Here is a 21,465-nt window from a genome sequence, read left to right as displayed (position 1 = left end):
CCTGTTAGCGTGGAGTAAAGCTACATCCTGGTACCGACACTTACCGACACTTACCTCACTGTTGGTGGAAAACTCTTTACTAGGACGGATTTACAGACTTTGACTTCAGTTAGAACACATGAGAGTTTATTATCTTTTAAACTGACAAAGCATACATGTTTATTCTGAAATAAGGTCCCATGGTGGTCCACAGGAAGAGGCCCTAGCCTCTCTATGTCACCACCTCCTTCAACCCTGTTGTAGGTCAATGCGGCACAGAAGCTGTGATAAACCCCCTGTACTCTACCTAAAGCAGGAGAGGTAAAGGTGGGACGTGTAGCAGCTTTCTCAGAGATGACGTGGACAAACAACCAGTGGCATGTTTCAGCAGTAGACAAGGAATCAGGTCTTTACCTCCTTGAGACAGCCCATGAAGTTGTTGCTGACCGGAGATCCAGGTAGGTCAGCAGTGCTGGGGCTTCCACCCACGTAGAAGAAGTCATCAGAGCCCAGCATGGTGTAGTCCTCCTGGGTGTAGCCCGTGGTGGTCAGGATCCCATCCACTGATATTGTCACCTGGCAGTGAGGAAGGAACAGGTTAGACTGGTTTTTCTTGGATGTTCAGGATCTAAGACGGACTCATGTAAAGTCTAAATTCAGACCTGGTGACACGTTTACATGTGTTATGGACCTGAATGGACCCATGTGAAGAAAAACTGACAGCCCATCATTTTCATGGAGCACTTATAATACACAAACATGTGCTGTTTACTTTGACCTAATATATGATGGGAGGAAAGAAAGTAGTTAAGATAACAGACGTAGCACGGAGCTGAAAATGAGGAGGGAAACCACACCAGCATGTCAGACAGGACACCTGGCAGAGGACACGCCCACACAGAAGACACAACACATGAGTAAACGCCCACATTTTATAAAAGGTTATACAAACACCCGTGTACAAAATGACAAGAGAAAGAAAGATCAACAACAGTCTCACAAAACAAACGTTGACTTTAGACAACAAAAACCCACGTTAGCTTTAGACAACAAAACCAACATTAGCTATATACTGTCCAACTGAATTGTGGGTCACTTGCTCAGGTGTGTGAATGAAAAGGAATCTGGTTGGTTCAATCCATTTACATTTTACATTTAGGGCATTTAGCAGACGCTTTTGTCCAAAGCGATTTACAATGAAAGTACAATTGTCGAAAGAAAGAAACCACAACATATCATTGCCGATAAAGTAAGAGTGAAAAAGTAGAAACAAGTGTTAGGTCCTCGTCTGAGTAAAGTAGTAGCTGTTCAGCAAGGATACCTTAAGTACAACAGTGCTATGATCAAAGTGCTACAGGTAAGACAGAAGATGGCAGTGACTCTGCTGTCCTGACATTGGTCGGGAGTTCGTTCCACCACTGAGGACCAGAACAGAGAAGAGTCTGGACTTTGCTGAGCGACATTTGTTTGATTTCAGCGATGGTGGTACCAGCCGGCCAGCTGAAGTAGAGGAGCGAAGTGCTCGCTTCGGGACATGAGGTTTGACCAGTGTTTGAAGGTAGATGGGTGCCGTTCCATTGATGGCCTTGAAGGCCAGTGTCATCGTCTTGAATTGGATGCGTGCTGCAACAGGGAGCCAGTGGAGGTCACGGAGGAGGGGGGTCACATGGGAGAATTTGGGTAGATTGAAGACAAGGCGTGCTGCAGCGTTCTGGATACGCTGCAATGGTTTAATCGCAGAGGCCGGGAGTCCGGCCAGGAGAGAGTTGCAGTAGTCAAGGCGGGAGATGACCAGTACTTGGACCAGGAGATGCGTTGCGTACTTTGTGAGGAAAGACCTGATCCTTCGGAAATAGTAGAGGGCGAATCTGCAGGATCGGGCCACAGCAGTGATGTTGGGGGTGCAGGATGTTTGGTCCACATCAGACCCATCCTTGAACACACTGGCTCCCAATACAACATTGCATTAATTTCAAGATCCTGCTCATCATCTACAAATACCTCAATAACCTTACAGACCTCCTCCAATGCCACTCCCCCACTCGCCACCTCCAATCCTCAGATGACCAAAGCACCTTTGCTCCTGCTGCCCAAACTTCTGGAATTCCCTCCAAACATCAGCAACTCAGACTAACTAACTAATTTCCAGTGTTGATTTTCTCTGTTTTGGTTGTAATACACTTCTAAACATTTCCGCCAATGTCATCACCAAAACACAATAAAGAACAGATTCAGTCAAAGCTTCAAGAAGAGGGAGAGATTAAAAAGGTGAAACAAATGAATGATAGGACATGAAAATAATTCAGACAGGAAAGCTGGGAAACACAAAATCTGTTTGGTATCTTGATGGACTGAAGTCCAGAAAGAGGAGCAGAAGGACACAGCAAACCAAAAGATGACAATAAGAATGATATCTACCAGACAATGGAGGGTGTTAATCAGCGTGCGTCCACTGGCTGTTCGCTTTGTAGAAAGGTGGGATGGGTGAGAAACTCATTTACTCAGTTGAAACATGAAAGTAAATCAAATGAAATCAAATGAGTTTGTAGACACGTTAGTTTCCTTCCTTCAGTCACAACTTTGTTGCGTACAATGGCCGAAGTTAACAGCTTCAAAGGAGCCCTGAAAGCATCTCAAGGTAAAGATGTTCGTGGTCGGATACCTTACCGAGGAGTTCACACCAAACAGGAAAATAATTTTCACCTCACAAGTTGTTTTGAATTTGACTTTTTGTTTAAGAAAATTATAGAAACGAATGTGTAACACAAAAAAATAAAGGTTGTTTGAAACAAACAAAAAATTGTACTGCTTTTGTTAGTGGCACTATTGTAAGTGTCTATATATATGTAACTCCGCTCCTGGTGACTCTGAAGATCCTGACCCTGTTCTAGTCCTGCCCTTGTGTATGACACTATAATTAGAATTTAATTTAATTGCATGAATGTAAGGAAGTGTGTTGTGTTCGTGTTTCATATAGTCATACTGTGTTCATAGAGATCAGATGCCTGTTCAGGTCTGAGGAGACGACATTTCCACATGCATTTTCCTATCATGAAAAAGCATTCTAATTAACTTCCATTGGCCTTCTTTTACCCCGTAAACTAAATCAGTGGACTGCATTTCCAGACTTTTTCATGACCATGAGACTGAGCAAGAATGTCATAGCACGTGGCACATATCTGGTGCCATGAAAACATTGGGTGGCTAGCTAACTGTTAAAAAGCTAGTTTTGCGTTAACAGGTTTCCTTAGTAAGCAAACCTCGCTGTGGAGAGCTTGTAATGTTAACGTTTGGTCTATTGTTAACGTTAAACTGGGCAACCTCACCACCTTGTCAACACATTTCAATTGAATCGCACCTTGTTAGCTATTCAGTTTATAATCAGTGAGTCAAGTAAAGTTACGTTATGATGGTCAGAATTCATGAAAATGTATCAGCAGCGTCTATCAAAGTCTAATGTTAGTGGCTGTATCACAATCCACGTGTATCTTCATTCATCTATGACCTCTGTTTGAAATAGAGGCGTGAGGTCTACTTTGGGTTAAATGTTTGATAGTTACAATTTTGCTAGCTTATCCACATTGCGATGAGACAACCAATAGGAGCCTTGAGAAAGTGCATCAGGGTGCAGATTGAAAGACGCGGTTTTAAGGAGTCCCAAAGTTTGATCACACATTTACAGCTCTGACCTTTGAGGGAGTCTGAAGTCCAGAATAAAAGAAGCTAACAATCAGTGAGCTAGCAAGCTTAGCAGTCTGTTGCGTCTGGTTACCGACTAGCTAGTATGTTCCAAGTCGACTGCTACACCTTATCAATAATGTTAGATTTAAGGAAGCTTGACACATCAAGCCCTAGTTCCTTACCTGCCGGAGGTTGCGGGTCACTTTGACATCGTGCCACGAGTTGTCATTGAACTTCCCGTTGACTGGCTCCACGATGGCCTCGAAGGCCCCGGAGCCCAGGTTGATAACAAGGGAGACTGCGCCGTCCTTCAGCGCCAGGTTGACGTAGTCGGCGGACTTGCCGGTGTGCAGGATGAGGCCGTTACGCTGCCACGTCTTGAAGGAGAGCGTGATCTCGTCGCTGCTGCTCTGGATGGGGTTCTGGGAGAGATCGTAGCAGAAGTACTCGGAGCCACGGAAGGTGGCCACGTTTTCTTCCCTCGCTGTGGTGAGAAGGAACAAGAGGAAAGGTGTTACGATACGACTCAAAGTAGATCCAAGTCATCTACAACACTATACTAACTAAGCAATAACAACACTATAGATTCAGTTGAATGTAGGAATCTCAAATTCAATGTCAAGTCCTTGAAGGTTGATTATATAACACAGACGCATGGTAGTTCATGAAACAGGAACAAAATGTTAATCTAGTGATTTGTGTACATGGACATGAATTTCCCCTTGTTTTAGTGTTCGTTAGCATGACTTTAAAACAATTTTATTCCAATTCACTTAGTGCCTGTTTCTGGTTGTCGGAACAACATTAAACTACAAAAGGAATGTGAGGTTCGGACAACAAAAGCAACGTTAGTTTCAAGCAACAGAAGCGATGTTAGGATCAGGCAACAAAATAAAATGTTAGGTTCAGGCAACAAAAGCAACGTTAGAGTCAGGCAACAAAATAGTGGTCGACCAACATGGGTTTTTCAATGGCCGATGCTGACCTTTAGACAAAAGGGCGGCCGATGGCCGATCTATAATGCCGATATCACGTGTTGTTGTTATCATGTTTTACGTTGCATCTCTGTGCATGTGATGAATAAAAACCGATTAATCGGTCGACCACTACAACAAAATAAATCGTTAGGTTCAGGCAACAAAATAAAACCTTATGCTGAGAGACAATTTTTGTGAACAAAACCAAAAGATCACTATTTCACAACCTTTGATTGGATTATGTAAATATATTTACTTAATCACTGTATAGATTACCAGCGTTCTGAGAGATAGACGGACAGAGCCACCCTGTCTGTCTGTCAGTTGGTCAGTGAGACAGACAGTGCCACCCTGTCCACAGAGGAATTTAGGCTCCAGATAGCTATCATCTAACAAAATCAAAGGTCTAATCCTGCCATTGAAATTGCCGTTTCCTGTCAGAGGCAGCTAGTGACTCCGCGGTTATGGTTGTAGAGACGGAGAGAAGTGAAGAGGAAGCCAGGATCGGGAGTCAGAGCGCAGCAGAGCTGAGTGATAACACGGAGAAATGGTTTAGTCAGGAGTCGTTATCTGTGACATCATCTTCAATTAACTCACTGCCGTTTAAGACACAACACAGAACAATCCATCAGAAACCGAGACACTCCGCCGATCTGCATGAGTAGGGTTCCATGTGCTCTGCAACAAAGCCTGAGGCCTAGCTACCCCCCCCCCCCCCCCCCCCCCCCCCACACACACACACACACACACACACACACGCACACATACAGACACACACTCTGAAACGGGGAGGAAGGAAACAAAATGGTCACTGCTTTCATCTCTTTAACACAGACGCCGCAGGCATCACATCAACACAACACAGAGATCTCTAATGTGACGAGGGAGAACAGTGTTCTGGAGCCTTTGAAGGTGAAATATGATAACAAATTGATGATTATCTTGTACCTGCCTTTTTGTCTTATTTCTCACATTGTAAATGCGTAAACACACATCCTTAAAGTGTGATATGGGCAAAAGACAGATTCAAAAGGTTATGTCCTAACATCCTTTCCGAACCATTTTCCCTTGACCATGATGGAAAATGCCAGCAACCTTACTGGATATGGATCCATCTGGATTCTGGTGTGAAGCTGCTAACAAAGTTAGCTTCCTAATCCAAGGTCAACTTCACAGCTAAGTGTTAAAGTTATCTTAGTATCTAACTGTATTGGTAGTGTGGTAGCGACCTGTCAATCAGCAGGTAAGCCCCACCCCCTAAAGCATCCCCTGCGTTTTGGTCTGGTGGACTCTAAATGGACCATAATGTACTAAATGAACATCATGCTGGATTGAAGAAGACTTGAAACTAGAGATTGAGACAATGAACTCATGTTTACAATGTTTACTGAGATAATACATCGAGAGAAGTAGGACCATTTTCTCATAGACTTCTATACAACCAGAGAGGACTCGCCCCCTGGTGGCCAGCAGATAGAATGACAGTTTAGGGACCTTCAGCTTGGCTTAAAGGAGTCATCACCTGGTTTTATACGTATCCAGCCCCCCTTGGATCGCTTTGGATCAATTCGTAAAACTTATTAGAAAAAAAAAAAAAAAAATTAATCAAACATTGAGCTTGTTCTGACCCTTTTTCGTACCGCGATTTTATCACGCGAGATTACGCGCGAGGTTTTGACTGGTCCGGATGTGCATTGTATAATATGTAATGAGGCGCGCGTTGATTCGCCGCAGGAAGGACAGAGCCGGGGGGGCTTGCCTGCATGCAGACTCCAAAACATAATGGCGGCGCTTCGGCGATTTCAGGTAGCGGACGGGGCGGGGTTGGGTGGTGAAAGAGGGGTGGGCTTATGCAAGTAGCCGCCACGGTGACGTCACCGAAGGCGCAGAATCAAAATCTCGTGCTTTAGGAATGCACACCCTTGTGTGCTATTCCTGTTCGGAAAAAGAGCAGAAGCGAAAAAACGGCGCCACTTTCAAACTCCAGCCTTTCAGGCAAGTTTCAACTGAGGTCAAACACAGATATGCATGTTTTAACAAGAGAAATTGCGATTTCCAGGTGATGACTCCTTTAACATTTCAGAACTGGAGGATACTGTCTGGTCTGCCAGTGAAACTGCAATGGGCTGACGACAAATTACAAAAAGGTCTTAAAGGAGGACATCAGTTTACAAGTATGACTTAATTTCCAAGGTTGGAACTGACAGTAAAAATTAAAAAAGGCTTCTAGTCACAAGAGTTTATATGATACATTAAGTTAGTTAATGAGCTATGAAGACATTTCATATTTGCTTATGTTGATTATGAATGCTGTTTGTGTGAATTTGCTTATTGACAGTTTGCGTTATTTACTTTTCATTGTTGCAAGGAATTGTGGACTGCGGCATTTCTACTTTCTTTTGGTAAAGGATGGCTCAGTGTTTCTAGGCTACAGAAGATCAGAGAGGAAGCACTGAAGCACCTTTCTTTCAAACAGCTGTTAGCAGGCTGCTACTTAGATACTTCCGGGTCATTTCCCTCTGAACCTTCCTCAGAGAAAAAGCCTTTTCCAGCCGAGCCTAGTGTCCTGCCCTCGGTTAATGACATGTATAGAAATGTAGATTTACGAATCTCTGAAAGAGCTCACCCAGACTCCCTTGGGAGAGCTTCGAGATCCCCTCTAACAACAGCCTGATATCTTATCTCACTGCTGCTACAACAATCTGACACTGCAGTTGGTCATCCTCTCAAAACACCTCCAATGATAGGACATTGATCCATTATTAATTAAGAGGGATGTGCTTTTAACAAAGACCTTTTTCTACTACATTATGAACTGGGAGATATACTTAGTAGTAGGCTGTGCAGGTGGGGGGGGTGGGGCCTGAGTACCAGTTGTATAATCAAATGGACTCTAACGCCACTGAGTAGGTCTTTCTAAAGGCGTTAGTGGAGTGACAGCTGAGAGTTGGGCGATGCACTGTCAACTTCAGTGGTGCACTACTGGGAGACGGTGACATAGGGCAACACGTTTTCACTCACTGCATTAAATACTGCAGCTTCCCTCTGTCAGGGGTTCAGGTCAACGCCAGGCCTGTTTCTCTGTGAGGGGTCTGAACTATAACCATGTTCCACTGTGATGCTGCCTCTGTGGCCATGTTTCAGTGGGGTTCCATCTCCGTAGTCCACCTCCATTGTGGTTTTGCCAGAGAGATGCCCTCATTGGTGCCCCAGAGTCCATTTTCCAGTCCAGTTCTCTATGACCAGAACACTTCTATCATATATTATCAAAGGTGATGTACAGAAACACAAGATTGCAGTTACCCAGAGAGGAGGTTATAGGCATTCTTCTGAAATATGGAATGAATTGAGAATTGGAATGGAACCTCTTTATGACTGAAATGAGGATGAAGTGATGAGATTGTTATCAGCCCATAATGGTTTTAATGGCATCAATAAGCCATTCCATTCAGAGCTTGCATTTAATGAATGAGCTTGGAAAAGTCCTGCAATGGGTCGTCCATTAAAAATGGCATCGGGAGAAGGGGCATCATATGGCCACAGTAAATCTTCCTTATATCTGGAAGGTAAGGGGAGGCTGTAAGGCCCAGGTATAGACTATGCATATGCAGTGGACGTAGACACATTTTGATTTCTGGACTACGGTGTTGAAATGTTAAGTTTGGCCTTTTGTCCGTTCCCAGCAAAACCAATTTTGAGACAATCCATTTAATTTTCATGAACTGAAGACACACACACACACACACACACACACACACACACACACACACACACACACACACACACACACACACACACACACACACTGTAAAAGGGTTAAAGTTGACAAAACAAAAGCACAGACAACTCCCAGACCGGATAATGTCATGTTAGTGAACTGTCAATCACTAGGTAGCCCCGCCCCTAAAGCATCCCCTGCTTTCTGGTCTGTTGGACTCTAAATGGACCATAATGTACTAAATGAACATCAGGCTGGATTGAAGAAGATTTGAAACTAGAGATTGAGACCATAAACTCATGTTTACAATGTTTACTGAGGTAATACATCAAGAGAGAAGTAGGACCATTTTCTCATAGACTTCTATACAACCAGAGAGGAGTCGCCCCCTGGTGGCCAGCAGAGAGAAGTAGGACCATTTTCTCATAGACTTCTATACAACCAGAGAGGAGTCGCCCCCTGGTGGCCAGCAGAGAGTTTGGGGCAATGCATATTGAATCCAGTGTTGTTGGACCTCTGACAGCTGTGTGAAATTGATGAAAATCTGAATAATAGGGGACCTTTAAGACACTTCAGCAGTGGCTTCACATTTCAGAATTTGTGTCTTTTCCTCCAACTTTTCAGCAGAACTTGCTTTAAATGATGACATAGTTTGTTCTCCATGCAAAACGTTACCAATCACCTCAGATGCTATAGTTAAACCTAGATGTGTTGGTTTCATGTGTGTGTGTGTGTAATACATTATTGAAAAGCATGGACAAATGAATAATATGGATTGTTTTTTATTAATCATTGCTATAATAACATGCCTCAGTGGCACCAGGTTTATGGTTGTGGTGTGAATATGAATCTGGAATGAATAAGTCATCGGCTCATACATAGCTGAGTGGCATCATGATTTATGATGTGTGGATTTTCTTGCAGATTTCCGCATGGCTGACAATGGAGAGGCCATTTTGTGTCTGCAGCTCTACTCCAGTGGCTCATTGTGAAAATCAACAGCACTCATCCAAGCAAACATCAATATGTCAAACCAGTATCTTCCTGACAGGGAAGGATGATCGTGTTTCTATGTTTACTGAATGTAACAAGTCAAAGGGTGTAAATGTGTTTCACCTCTAGAATCTGAAGGTCCTGGTCCAGGTCCAAACATGGTACATGCACCTGCTTCTCTATGGAGCTTTTCTAGTCTTTTGGACTACTGAAGGCACTTTACAGTACATTCAGTCTACATTTACCCATTCACAATCATTCACACCCGAATGTCCAGACTCTGTGCTACAGGGAGCTGTTGGTCGAAGCTGAAGCAGGAAATTACTCTATAAACTTCAGCATTTTACTTTTCATTGTCTCTACTTTAATAGTCCATCCATCCATCGTCTACCGCTCATCTGTTTTCAGGGTTGCAGGGGGCTGGAGCCAATCCCAGCTGACAATGGGCGAAGGGGGGTAAACCCTCGACATGACGCCAGTCTATCACAGGGCTGACATGTAGAGACAGACAGGTAACCAGTCTATCATAGGGCCGACATGTAGAGACAGACAGGTAACCAGTCTATCACAGGGCTGACATGTAGAGACAGACAGGTAACCAGTCTATCACAGGGCTGACATGTAGAGACAGACAGGTAACCAGTCTATCACAGGGCTGACATGTAGAGACAGACAGGTAACCAGTCTATCACAGGGCTGACATGTAGAGACAGACAGGTAACCAGTCTATCACAGGAAGACATTAAGAGACAGACAGGTAACCAGTCTATCACAGGGCTGACATGTAGAGACAGACAGGTAACCAGTCTATCACAGGAAGACATTAAGAGACAGACAGGTAACCAGTCTATCACAGGGAGACATGTAGAGACAGACAGGTAACCAGTCTATCACAGGGAGACATGTAGAGACAGACAGGTAACCAGTCTATCACAGGGAGACATGTAGAGACAGACAGGTAACCAGTCTATCACAGGGCTGACATGTAGAGACAGACAGGTAACCAGTCTATCACAGGGAGACATGTAGAGACAGACAGGTAACCAGTCTATCACAGGGAGACATGTAGAGACAGACAGGTAACCAGTCTATCACAGGGCTGACATGTAGAGACAGACAGGTAACCAGTCTATCACAGGGCTGACATGTAGAGACAGACAGGTAACCAGTCTATCACAGGAAGACATGTAGAGACAGACAGGTAACCAGTCTATCACAGGGAGACATGTAGAGACAGACAGGTAACCAGTCTATCACAGGGAGACATGTAGAGACAGACAGGTAACCAGTCTATCACAGGGCTGACATGTAGAGACAGACAGGTAACCAGTCTATCACAGGAAGACATTTAGAGACAGACAGGTCTTTGGACTGTGGGAGGAAGCCGGAGAACCCGGAGAGAACCCACACTAACACAGGGAGAACATGCAAACTCCACACAGAAGGAACCCGAACTGGGAATCGAACCTGGGACCCTCAGTGCTACCCACTACACCACCGTGCAGCCCTACTTTAATAGTAAATAATAATGATAAAATAATAATAATTAGATTTAAATCCTAATAATCCTTTAAGTCAGGGTTGGGGAACCTTTTTGCTATCAAGGGTCATTTAGACTTTTATATCATCCCTCATACTAAATTATTGACCACATAACTTCTGTTGAAATTTTTAAGCCACAGCTCACAATGTATTATTATGGCCTTTTTAACTAAATTTAAATAACAACAAGATCACAACCATTCATTTCATGTTTAGCCGTGTAGCCAATTTTAATTTTTATCCATCTTATTGTTTTTAGCAGCATTTTATGAAAGGTGATTGTAGCAGATTTGGGGCACAGAGGAGACTCGGGTGATAGATTTTGGGTCGGCGCCTGTTTATTTTTCCAAAACAATAACATGGGCTTTGGAAACAAACAAAAAAACGTGTGTGGGACATGGGGTCTTCCCCCTGAAATGAATATGTCATGTAATGTAATTTCCTGTATTCTGATGCATTTTAACGTGGTTGATACTTGTCATTGTCCCACGTGGAGTTTGGGGCTCAACCATACTTGGACACGGTACAGATGCCTGGTGTGTGTGGCCCTAAGATTCATGCAATGTATAACATAAAAAATAAACAAATGAAGACAAGCACACACACACACACACACACACACAGACTTGATGGAGGCGTGATCTGGCATTAGTTCAGGTGAGAGTATTTGGGAACTCCTGGGTGGACCATCTGTTAGCCTGATTCAGCAGAGAGATCCTATTTATGGATCTGAACAGCCCTGATATTATATCTATGGTCTCTTAAGTCTCTCTGTCCGCCTCATTGTTAATGAGTCAGTTCTTCTTTCAAACTATACAGACAGAAGCAAATAAGGAACTCAGAAGAAGATAAAACTGCTTTGCATGAACATACCTACTGGCTGCCTCTCCTGTGCTCATATCAATGAAGTTCTGTATTCCTGTCTCAACCTTCTCTGTCCCTCTAGGCCTTTTTACACAGAGATCCCTCCACAAAGTAGACCCCTCATTGAGCCACAATCACACCGCTTACACTGAACTTTGATTTGGACCCGGTCCAGACATGAAGCAGCTTTGCATTGGATGATGTTGATGTAGATCAATACACACACACACACACAAATACACACTACTCATGGACACACATTAAACGAGTTATTACACGCCCCAGTGAGTGCATTATGATCTCCCACCCACTGCATGATGGGACCTCTGGGGCTCAGATGGCAACAACATGGAGATGCTACGAACCAGGAGGTGTAGAAGATAACTAACGACCCACACACACACACACACACACACTGGTCACACACACTGGTCTCACACACACACACACACACACTGGTCACACACACACACACACACTGGTCACACACACTGGTCACAGACACACACACACTGGTCACACACACACTAGTCAACCACAAACACACACACACACACAAACACATTGTTCAAACACATGCACAGATTATGAAAGTGACAATATGAAGTGAAATTTAGCATTTAACATGACATCACTCTTATTAACTTGAAGTGAGATGAACAAAGTGATTACAGAAATCTCAATATACATTACAGCAATACTCAGCATATCACAAAATGATTTACAAGTATTGTGATAATATCATATTGTGATTTGAGTATTATGTTTTTTACTAAACCTAACTATGTAGTTTATTCATCTCAACCTAACTATGTAATTTAGTTGTCTCAACCTAACAATGTAGATTAGTCAACTCAACCTAACTATGTAATTTAGTTGTCTCAACCTAACAATGTAGATTAGTCAACTCAATCTAACTATGTAATTTAGTTGTCTCAAACTAACTATGTAATTTAGTTGTCTCAACCTAACTATGTAATTTAGTTGTCCCAATCTTACTATGTAATTTAGTTGTCTCAACCTATGTAATTTAGTTGTCCCACCCTAACTATGCAATTTAGTTGTCCCAACCTAACTATGTAATTTAGTTGTCTCAACCTAACAATGTAGATTAGTCAACTCAACCTAACTGTAATTTAGTTGTCTCAACCTAACTATGTAATTTAGTTGTCCCACCCTAACTATGCAATTTAGTTGTCCCAACCTAACTATGTAATTTAGTTGTCTCAACCTAACTATGTAATTTAGTTGTCCCAACCCAACTATGCCGAGTATTTGCCTGAACCTAACTATGTAGTTTAGTCATCTCAACCATCCATCCATCCATTGTCTACCGCTTATCCTGTATTCAGGGTCGCGGGGGGGCTGGAGCCGATCCCAGCTGTCATTGGGCGAAGGCAGGGTACACCTGGACAGGACGCCAGTCTATCACAGGGCTGACATGTAGAGACAGACAACCATTCACACTCACATTCACACCTACGGGCAATTTAGAGTCACCAATGAACCTATCCCCATCCTGCATGTCTTTGGACTGTGGGAGGAAGAACCGGAGAACCCGGAGAGAACCCACGCTTACACGGGGAGAACATGCAAACTCCACACAGAAGGAACCCGGGGCCGACCCGGGGATCGAACCCGGGGCCCTCTTGCTGTGAGGCGGTCATCTCAACCTAACTATGTAATTTAGTTGTCTCAACCTAACTATGTAATTTAGTTGTCCCAACGTTAACTATGCCGAGTATTTACCTGAACCTAACTATGTAGTTTAGTCATCTCAACCTAACTATGTAATTAAGTTGTCTCAACCTAACTATGTAATTTAGTTGTCTCAACCTAATTATGTAATTTAGTCATCTCGACCTAACTATGCAGATTTGCCTGAACCTAACTACCGGTATGTAGTTTTCAGGCGTGTTTTATTTTGTTTGTATGCCTGGTGTTATTTTCCCTGGAAACATAATATAGAATGTAGTTTAGTCGTATGGAGACATGGTTTTGTCGGGGAAAGCGTTGCCTGGTCACAAGAACGTAATTTAAGAGGGTAAAATGTGTCGCTTGGATTAACCTCCTTAGTCTGACTGTCGATGAGTTTATATCATCGAGCAGCCGTTCTATTGGCTGTAACACTGCAGACTGCTAACAGACCATGCCGATGAATCTCTTTTCCATTTGGGCCAATGAGGCAGGTTACAGCCTTTACTTTACACGACACTGTAGATGATTTAGTTTGATGCTCGGTGCATCAGCAGCATGTGTGTGAACGATAGATGGAGGGGGGGTGTAATCTGAGGGGAGGGGAGCTGAAGGAGACAGAAACACAAGGGAGGGAGTCAGCGAGGGGCGAGATAACCATCAGTAATTTCAGCGAGCTGGCGGATTTCCATTTGTTTGGGGGCTTGACCAATGATGCGTTGAGATGTGTGCACCTGACGGCGGTTTGGAAGTGAAACGGCGAGCGGTGGGGGATGGAGTCGCTGAGGCGTCAGCTCTGAGGGAGAAAGGAAGAGCTGCTGCCATTTTGATGATGGCGGCAAGAGAGAGGAGGCTGAGCTGTTTGGGCAATGGCTTCTTCACACACACACACACATAGTAACACACACAGTAACACACACGCGCACACACACAGACACGCACACACACATAGTAACACACACACATAGTAAAACAGAGTAACACACACACACACACAGTAACACACACACATAGTAAAACAGAGTAACACACACACACACACAGTAACACACACACATTAAACACACACATGCACACACACATAGTAACACAAACAGTAACACACACATAGTAAAACACACAGTAACACACACATAACCCACACACACAGTAACACTAACAAAAATAGTAACACACACACACACACATAGTAACATACAGAAACACACACAGAAACACACACATAGTAACACAAACAGTAACACACGCACATAGTAAAACACACAGTAACACACACACACATAGTAAAACACACAATAACACACACACACACATAGTAAAACAGAGTAACAAACACACACTTGCACACACATAGTAACACACACAGTAACACACACACAAATAGTAAAACAGAGTAACACACACACACACGCACACACACACATAGTAACACAAACACAGACACACACACACGCACACACACAGTTACACACACTCGGAACACACACACGCACACACACACGTAGTAACACACACACTCATACACACACATTGAAACACACAGACACACACGCACACACACATAGTAACACACACACACAGTAACACACATGCACACACACATAGTAACACACGCAGAAACACACATACACACACAGTAAAATACACCACATTCATGGAACCACAAAAACAAACACTCATCATGTCAACAGAACAGAACACAGTCAGTCTTATACTAGATGTACAGAAAGATACAGTTAAGAATGAATTAAATAATAACAATAGTGTATTCCGTATAGCAACTTTCATTCACTCAGTGCTTCACATATAAATAAGAATAAAATGTGAAAACATGAATAATTAAAACCAAAATAAAAATCAGAAACAAGTAGAAATCAAAGAGACATTAACTAAGCATCAGAATAATAAACCGAGATATTTCTTAATAAATGCTGTTGGTTTATTCCAGTTGGTCACATGTCCAACATCAAGTTTATGTAAAGTTCCCATGAAAACATAATCATTGTATTTTGACTGCTGCTTTTTATTCATTTATTTTATTTACGTTTGCTCTCAATTTATTGTATTTGTGTTTCTTGTGGTGTTTTTAATTGTTTCACCGATTGTACAATTGTGTCAGTGTTTTTTTTAATTTTACATTTTTAAGTTGAATACATAAAAAATAGTTTTGTCTGCTTTTGTTTGGCTTCCTGTTGTTGAATTTCCTTTGTCTATAAAAGCTTGGAGTCAGCTTTTTTCAAGGTGCTATTTAAATAAAAATAATAATAATATGTATTTATACTTATTTCAATAGCAATTATAAAAATAACAATTATGATTATGAATACATATTTAATTTTATTTAAACACACACACACACACACACACACACACACACACACACACACACACACACACACACACACATCTAGTTCTTCCAACATTTCTTTGGCTCTTTTTGTTTGTCAGATTTTGTTAAATTTGTTTAAATGTAGATGTATATATATTATTATTATTATTATGTTTATATTATATTATATAGTGTTATACTATTATTATTATATTGTATATTTGTTTCCCAGTGTTTCATTATGCTGCCACAGTCGATCACGGTGGTAAGTTCTTATCTCACTGTAAATTATAATGTGGAAATGAGATGCAGATATTAGTCAAATCTACATAAATAAATAAATGGAAATAAATATATCAATAGAATTTTACAATAAATAATATCTACATTTTTTACCAAACAGATTGGCTGTTAACTTTAAACCTCTACTAAAGCCTGGAGTGTGTGTGTGTGTGTGTGTGTGTGTGTGTGTGTGTGTGTGTGTGTGTGTGTGTGTGTGTGTGTGTGTGTGTATGTGTGTGTGTGAGTGAGTGTGTACATTCACATGTGCATGTCTTCCCACATATGCAGTGAAGGATGACCCAGACACACACACACACACACACACACACACACACTCTGTGAAGCATGACAGCAAGGTTGGCTTCATCCCTGGGGGGCTTTCATTTACTTGCCAACATAATGGCACACCCCCATCGACACACACACATGCGCACGCACACACACACACACACACACACACACACACACACACACACACACACACACACACACACGCACACTCCTTATTGGCTATTATCTGGGTTGTTGGAGCCTGTGTTGATACCTAATGAAGGACCACAGTTGCCATTTCTCAGCTGACGGTCACCATGGTTACAGGAAAAGGAGGAGGAAGAAGGAGGAGGTGGATTTAAAAGAGAGGGAAGTGAAAATGTGATGAAGAGAATCTGATGTGATGTATTGGTTGAAATCAAGTTAATAAAGAATAATGCTGTGTTTTGTCTATTACTTGTCTGTTTTAATTTCGACTATATTTTAACTGTGAAGCAACTTTGAGTACCATGAAAAATGTTATTCTTATTATTTAATTACTAAAGGATGTGATGGCAGATGTTGACATTTTTAATTTAAGTCAAGCAGTATGCTTGTTAACCGGATACAGGAAATATTCTGATTCATTTCAATGTATTCTATCTATATCTATAGACATATCTCTCTCTCTCTCTCTGTATATATATATATATATATATATATATATATATATATATATAAACAGTATATACAGTATACAGTATATACAGTTTATGCAGTTTAGTTGCATGTTTTATTTTTGTTTTGTTCATTAACCACGTGTTCCAAACTGTTGCTGGAAACACAATTATAATAATTAATAATATAATAATAATTTAACTCAATTATTGAGTCTAGTTAAGTTGTATGGAAGCATGCTTAAGTTGAACTTGAATGAATTTAGTCGACAGTCAGAGGTGTTATTTGGCCTCCGACTTCTACTTGATGCCACATGATGATTCTGAATTCTTCCTCTTTCATGTTCTTGTTGTCTTTCTGCCTTCTCGTGTTACGGCGTGTGATCTCGTCCGCCGCCACCATTCCTCTCTGATTTGTTATCATGCTCGTCTGATGGACGGTGTCCTTTACTTCAAAGACATAATTGCGTTTTGAGGGGGACAGATGGCAGAAAGGGCCAGATTAATCACAGCACTAAACTCATTTGTGAAGGACAGTTGTCAGGTGATGATTCCACGCAGGACTTCACGTCTCCAACAATGAGATGTGGCAGGACTAATACTGCATGCACTCTGTGGCCTAATGAGAAGACACGATGATGTCAGGATGATGAGACGCCTGTCAACCTCCACTCAAACTGTGTGTGTGTGTGTGTGTGTGTGTGTCTGGGTTCTTATTAATGTGGCTGAATTTCAAATAAAGCTGTTAGTCCTCCTTTAACTTCTCGTTTATCCATTTTCATTGTTTAAACTGCTGTTTCGGTCTCAGTGGGTGTAGCTTTAGCTCTTTTCCACCTCATGGTTCGGTTTCACGTGCTCTTTGTTTTTTTATTTCCGTGACCAGGAGTTGTAGGGTTCCACCTGGTGTGCAGAACTATGTGTTTTAATCCTGTGAGATGTTTCCCTGCTCTAGCACTCCACTCTGGACGTGCATGTTTATGGTAACACTTGCATCGAGGAAATAGTAAGTGATTTTAGATCACAGCAGGAAAGCCATCAAGCACACACACTGAGGCCTTCCTGGGGCTAAGTGGCGTTAACCTCTTTGTCTCATGGGTCCCAGAGAAATGCCCCAGAGGAGCTAATAATCACCTTCATCTGACCCTCCCCCACAGCCCAACCCCTCATGCCTTGAAACACAGAAATGTTAGGAAAACACAATATGAGCCCCGACATCTCTGTGAAACACACCAAAATCTGAACAATGGAAATAAATGGTGTGAAAACAAATAAAATGTAGTTGGTTATTTTTATGTTCGGTAAGATTAATGTATTTCTCAGGAAATTAAATGAAGTAAATCTAAAATGATGTTGGTAAAGCCTAAAAAGAAAATGTTCTCTATCTATCTATCTATCTATCTATCTATCTATCTATCTATCTATCTATCTAAAATAAAATGACCAAGTCGGCCCCCCTGTATGGTCCTGTATGGAGTGGTAGACCCCGGCCCTTTATTGACCTTCTGCTGTCATTCAGACTAGCCTTTTCTAGATTTATTCTCTTCCTCATCATCAGGATTCTGCTGTCTGAGATATTCACTTAGCAGGTCATCACTTGGGGCCATCTTCCTGATGTACTCCTGGATCTTGTTTGTTTTTTCCTGGATCACTAGTCCTCCTTCCTCATTGTGATCTCAGAGTGCTGGACTTTTGGTGAAACCCTCCATGATGGTGAGGAGCTCTCTTGTCTTGATATCAGTGGCTACTATTACTTCCTTTAGCCATGTTATTATACAAGCGGGTATCTGATGATTAGAAGTGCATACATGCATAGCTCTGATTTTGATTCACCTAACTCTTCAGGACTTGCCTAACTCTGTGTAGGTCTTTGCCTGTGGCTGACTTTCTTGTGGCCTCTTCATGGTTTAAATTTGCTTGCGGGACTCCAAGGTATTTGTAGCTGTCCTGCACATCTGCCTTCTTGGTAATTGATCCCCTTCGGTGGTGACAATCTTGCCTCTCTTAGTTACCATCTAACCACTCTTATGCGAGTGGAGTGGATTTTGGACAGAGACACACAGCGGCATTTTAGGTAGTTATTTCTTCCTAGCCATTTCTGTAGCCCTGATAGCGGGCTAACTTCTCTCTGTATTGCCTTGATATTGGCCGCCAGCCTCCTTCTCCATGGGGATACTGTTCCTTATAATAACTTGACTTTTTCCCATCAGTTTGTAATTGAAGATGCCATGTTGATTTAAATACAATATCACCAGCTCATTGAATCTTGGGATAAATTGGGTGGTGAAGAATCCATCAGTTAGATCCTCTGAATCAGGGGAAGAAGGTAGGTTGCAGTTGAATGAGTCTTTGAGACAAGACAACCTTGACTCAGGGACACATCCGGTCTTCAGATGAATCCTTCAAAGGATGGATAATGCTGACACAGCTACTGGTCTTGTCATATCAACTACATGGTTGATAACAGATCACATGTTTGACATGTGTGTGTATGTGTGTGAGGGTGCATGTGTGTGTGTTTGTCTGTGTATGCGTGAAGTGACCAGCTGAGAGTGGGGGAGGTCTTGGTGTTGAAGTGGGACTCATTGGTGTGTAACGCCCCCCCACGGTCCAGCCCCACCCCCAAACCCCTAGTTTTTTTTCCCCAGTGTCCCCTCTGTCCCTCCTGGACAGGAGAACAGGAGGAGAGGCAAAAAAGAAAAATGGACAAAAGGGGAAAATGTAAAACTATGCTGTAGTAAAACAAAGTCACAGTGAACGGAAGAAGGGGGGGTCAGACAGAGGGGGGGGAGCAGGATATCTGTAGGCAGAGAGATAACAGCTCTTTCTCTCTCTCTCTCTCTCTCTCTCTGAGGTGTGACAGTGAGCGAGTGTCAAACAGAGATAGGAGCTCGTCCACCACACTAATCTGCTCTGTGTGCACACACACACACACACACACACACACACACACACACACACATGCATCTATTACCCCACACACACATCTATAAACACACACACACACACATGCATACATACATACACACAGATAAACACACATCTATAGACACACACACACCTAGAAACATACATATATAATCACACACATGCTTGAACACATACACACACATCTATAAACACACACACACACACATACATACAAACACACATAGAGACAAACACACACACTCAGTCACTTCCCCAACACACACACTTAGTTCACATCATACCTCTCCAGCCACACTAGTTTGTATCCTAAAAGAATCACAGCCCTTCCCATTCACTAAGTCCGGTCCACTTTGTGTAGCACATTTAACAAACATACAATAAAACAATAAATATATGTTTCAAAGAAACACAAAGCAAACCACAATGCAGCAGCAGGAGAAGGAGACACCTCATGTTTGTTGGAATGCAGCCCCACTTGCACTAAACGCCATGTGTGTGCAGAAACATCTGCAATATGTGGTGTATTTTCAAAAACAGAGCACACAGCTAAGGAACAACAGAGTTAAAGTTAACAATACAAGCTATGTGTTGGAGTGTGTGATTGATGCTGGAGCAGAAACCCATCGGGTTTACTGGAGCATGACAGTGAGACATTGTGTACGACACAGAGAGACAGAAACAATCACGTTTTCATCTCCATCTCAACCAGGCAAATAAACAATAAAGGCCATCGGCCAAAATTTATTTTAATAACTTTGATAACCTAAAATGGGCTTGTGACGTATAATTAAGCAACATAGTCTCACAGCAATATATTTCATGTCTCAGGACTTTCAAATTAATACATTTCAATTAGAAGTATCACTGGTACCTGAACCAATCTTCGGTTTAGACAACAAAACAAACGTTAGAGATAGATACCAAAACCTCTGAGTTGGGTTTCGGAAAACAGTCACCAACATGACCCATCCATCTCCCCTCTCCCCACCATCAGTAGAGTCATGGATGTGTTTAATTGATGTATGACTTTACATTGACATTGGTTTAGTGCTGAGACACACAAAAGAATTGACAAGTCATGTCCCTGTACACAAAACCTGAATCCTGAAATGTCAGGACCGTTCCTGTCTCTGCACCGACTTTGTATGGAATCGTGCCATTTGAAAAATCGCGTTTGGAGTGAACACATCATTTACAATAACACTGCACAAATATTTTCCACTCATCTTCCTCTGAGGGAATTTGCATTAACTTAAAGGCTGATGGGAATATTCAGTATGTTGGATTATGCTGACTCAGGTAATCTAGGCACAAGATCAATCAGCGATACGTATGTTCAGCCAGCCTGACGTGGTGTGTATATCCGCTTAGCCGTCCTCCATCTGATAGCACCAGCGTTTTAATTTGCCGAGCAATAATGCTGAACGATCGCAGGTCACCTTCAACACGGCATCTCCAGTTTTTCTTTTCATTTCTCAGTTTCTAAAGGGATAATTCCTCTCTGGGGTGGAAGGCTTTTGATAGCAGCCAGTCAGATTTAAAGAAAATCAA

The 21,465-nt window shown here is 42.2% G+C and overlaps 2 protein-coding genes across 5 annotated transcripts in view; both read right to left on the bottom strand.

Annotated features, from left to right (window-relative positions):
• LOC311015497 (neurexin-3a-like) overlaps positions 1-21,465 on the bottom strand; it is a 79,330-nt gene that overhangs the window by 48,274 nt on the left and 9,591 nt on the right. For 3 of the 4 annotated variants that reach the window (XR_014597359.1, XR_014597360.1, XM_084012767.1), the window contains exons 1-2: positions 3,843-3,971; positions 394-555 (exon numbers count right to left, since the gene is read on the bottom strand). Coding sequence is in view for 2 of the 4 variants with exons in the window: in XM_084012767.1 (XP_083868893.1) it covers positions 394-495 (102 nt within the window). In the remaining 2 variants the exon portion in view is untranslated. Of the gene's footprint in view, positions 1-393; positions 556-3,842; positions 4,145-21,465 lie in introns of those variants that run through there. The other variant, XM_084012768.1, reaches the window with a different exon arrangement.
• The window catches only part of LOC311015850 (neurexin-3a-like), a gene marked incomplete at its 3' end in the record, with an annotated part of 38,113 nt that continues 20,478 nt past the window's right edge, over positions 3,831-21,465 (bottom strand). The window contains exon 4 of the mRNA XM_084013290.1: positions 3,831-4,144. Coding sequence (XP_083869416.1) covers positions 3,831-4,144 — 314 coding nt within the window. The remainder of the gene's footprint in view (positions 4,145-21,465) is intronic.

Source organism: Eutrigla gurnardus (genome assembly GCF_963514095.1).
Source record: "Eutrigla gurnardus genome assembly, chromosome: 7".
In the NCBI taxonomy this organism is placed as follows: domain Eukaryota; kingdom Metazoa; phylum Chordata; class Actinopteri; order Perciformes; family Triglidae; genus Eutrigla; species Eutrigla gurnardus.
The sequence above is the reverse complement of the archived record's forward strand: the minus strand, read 5'-3'. Positions and strand labels throughout refer to the sequence as shown.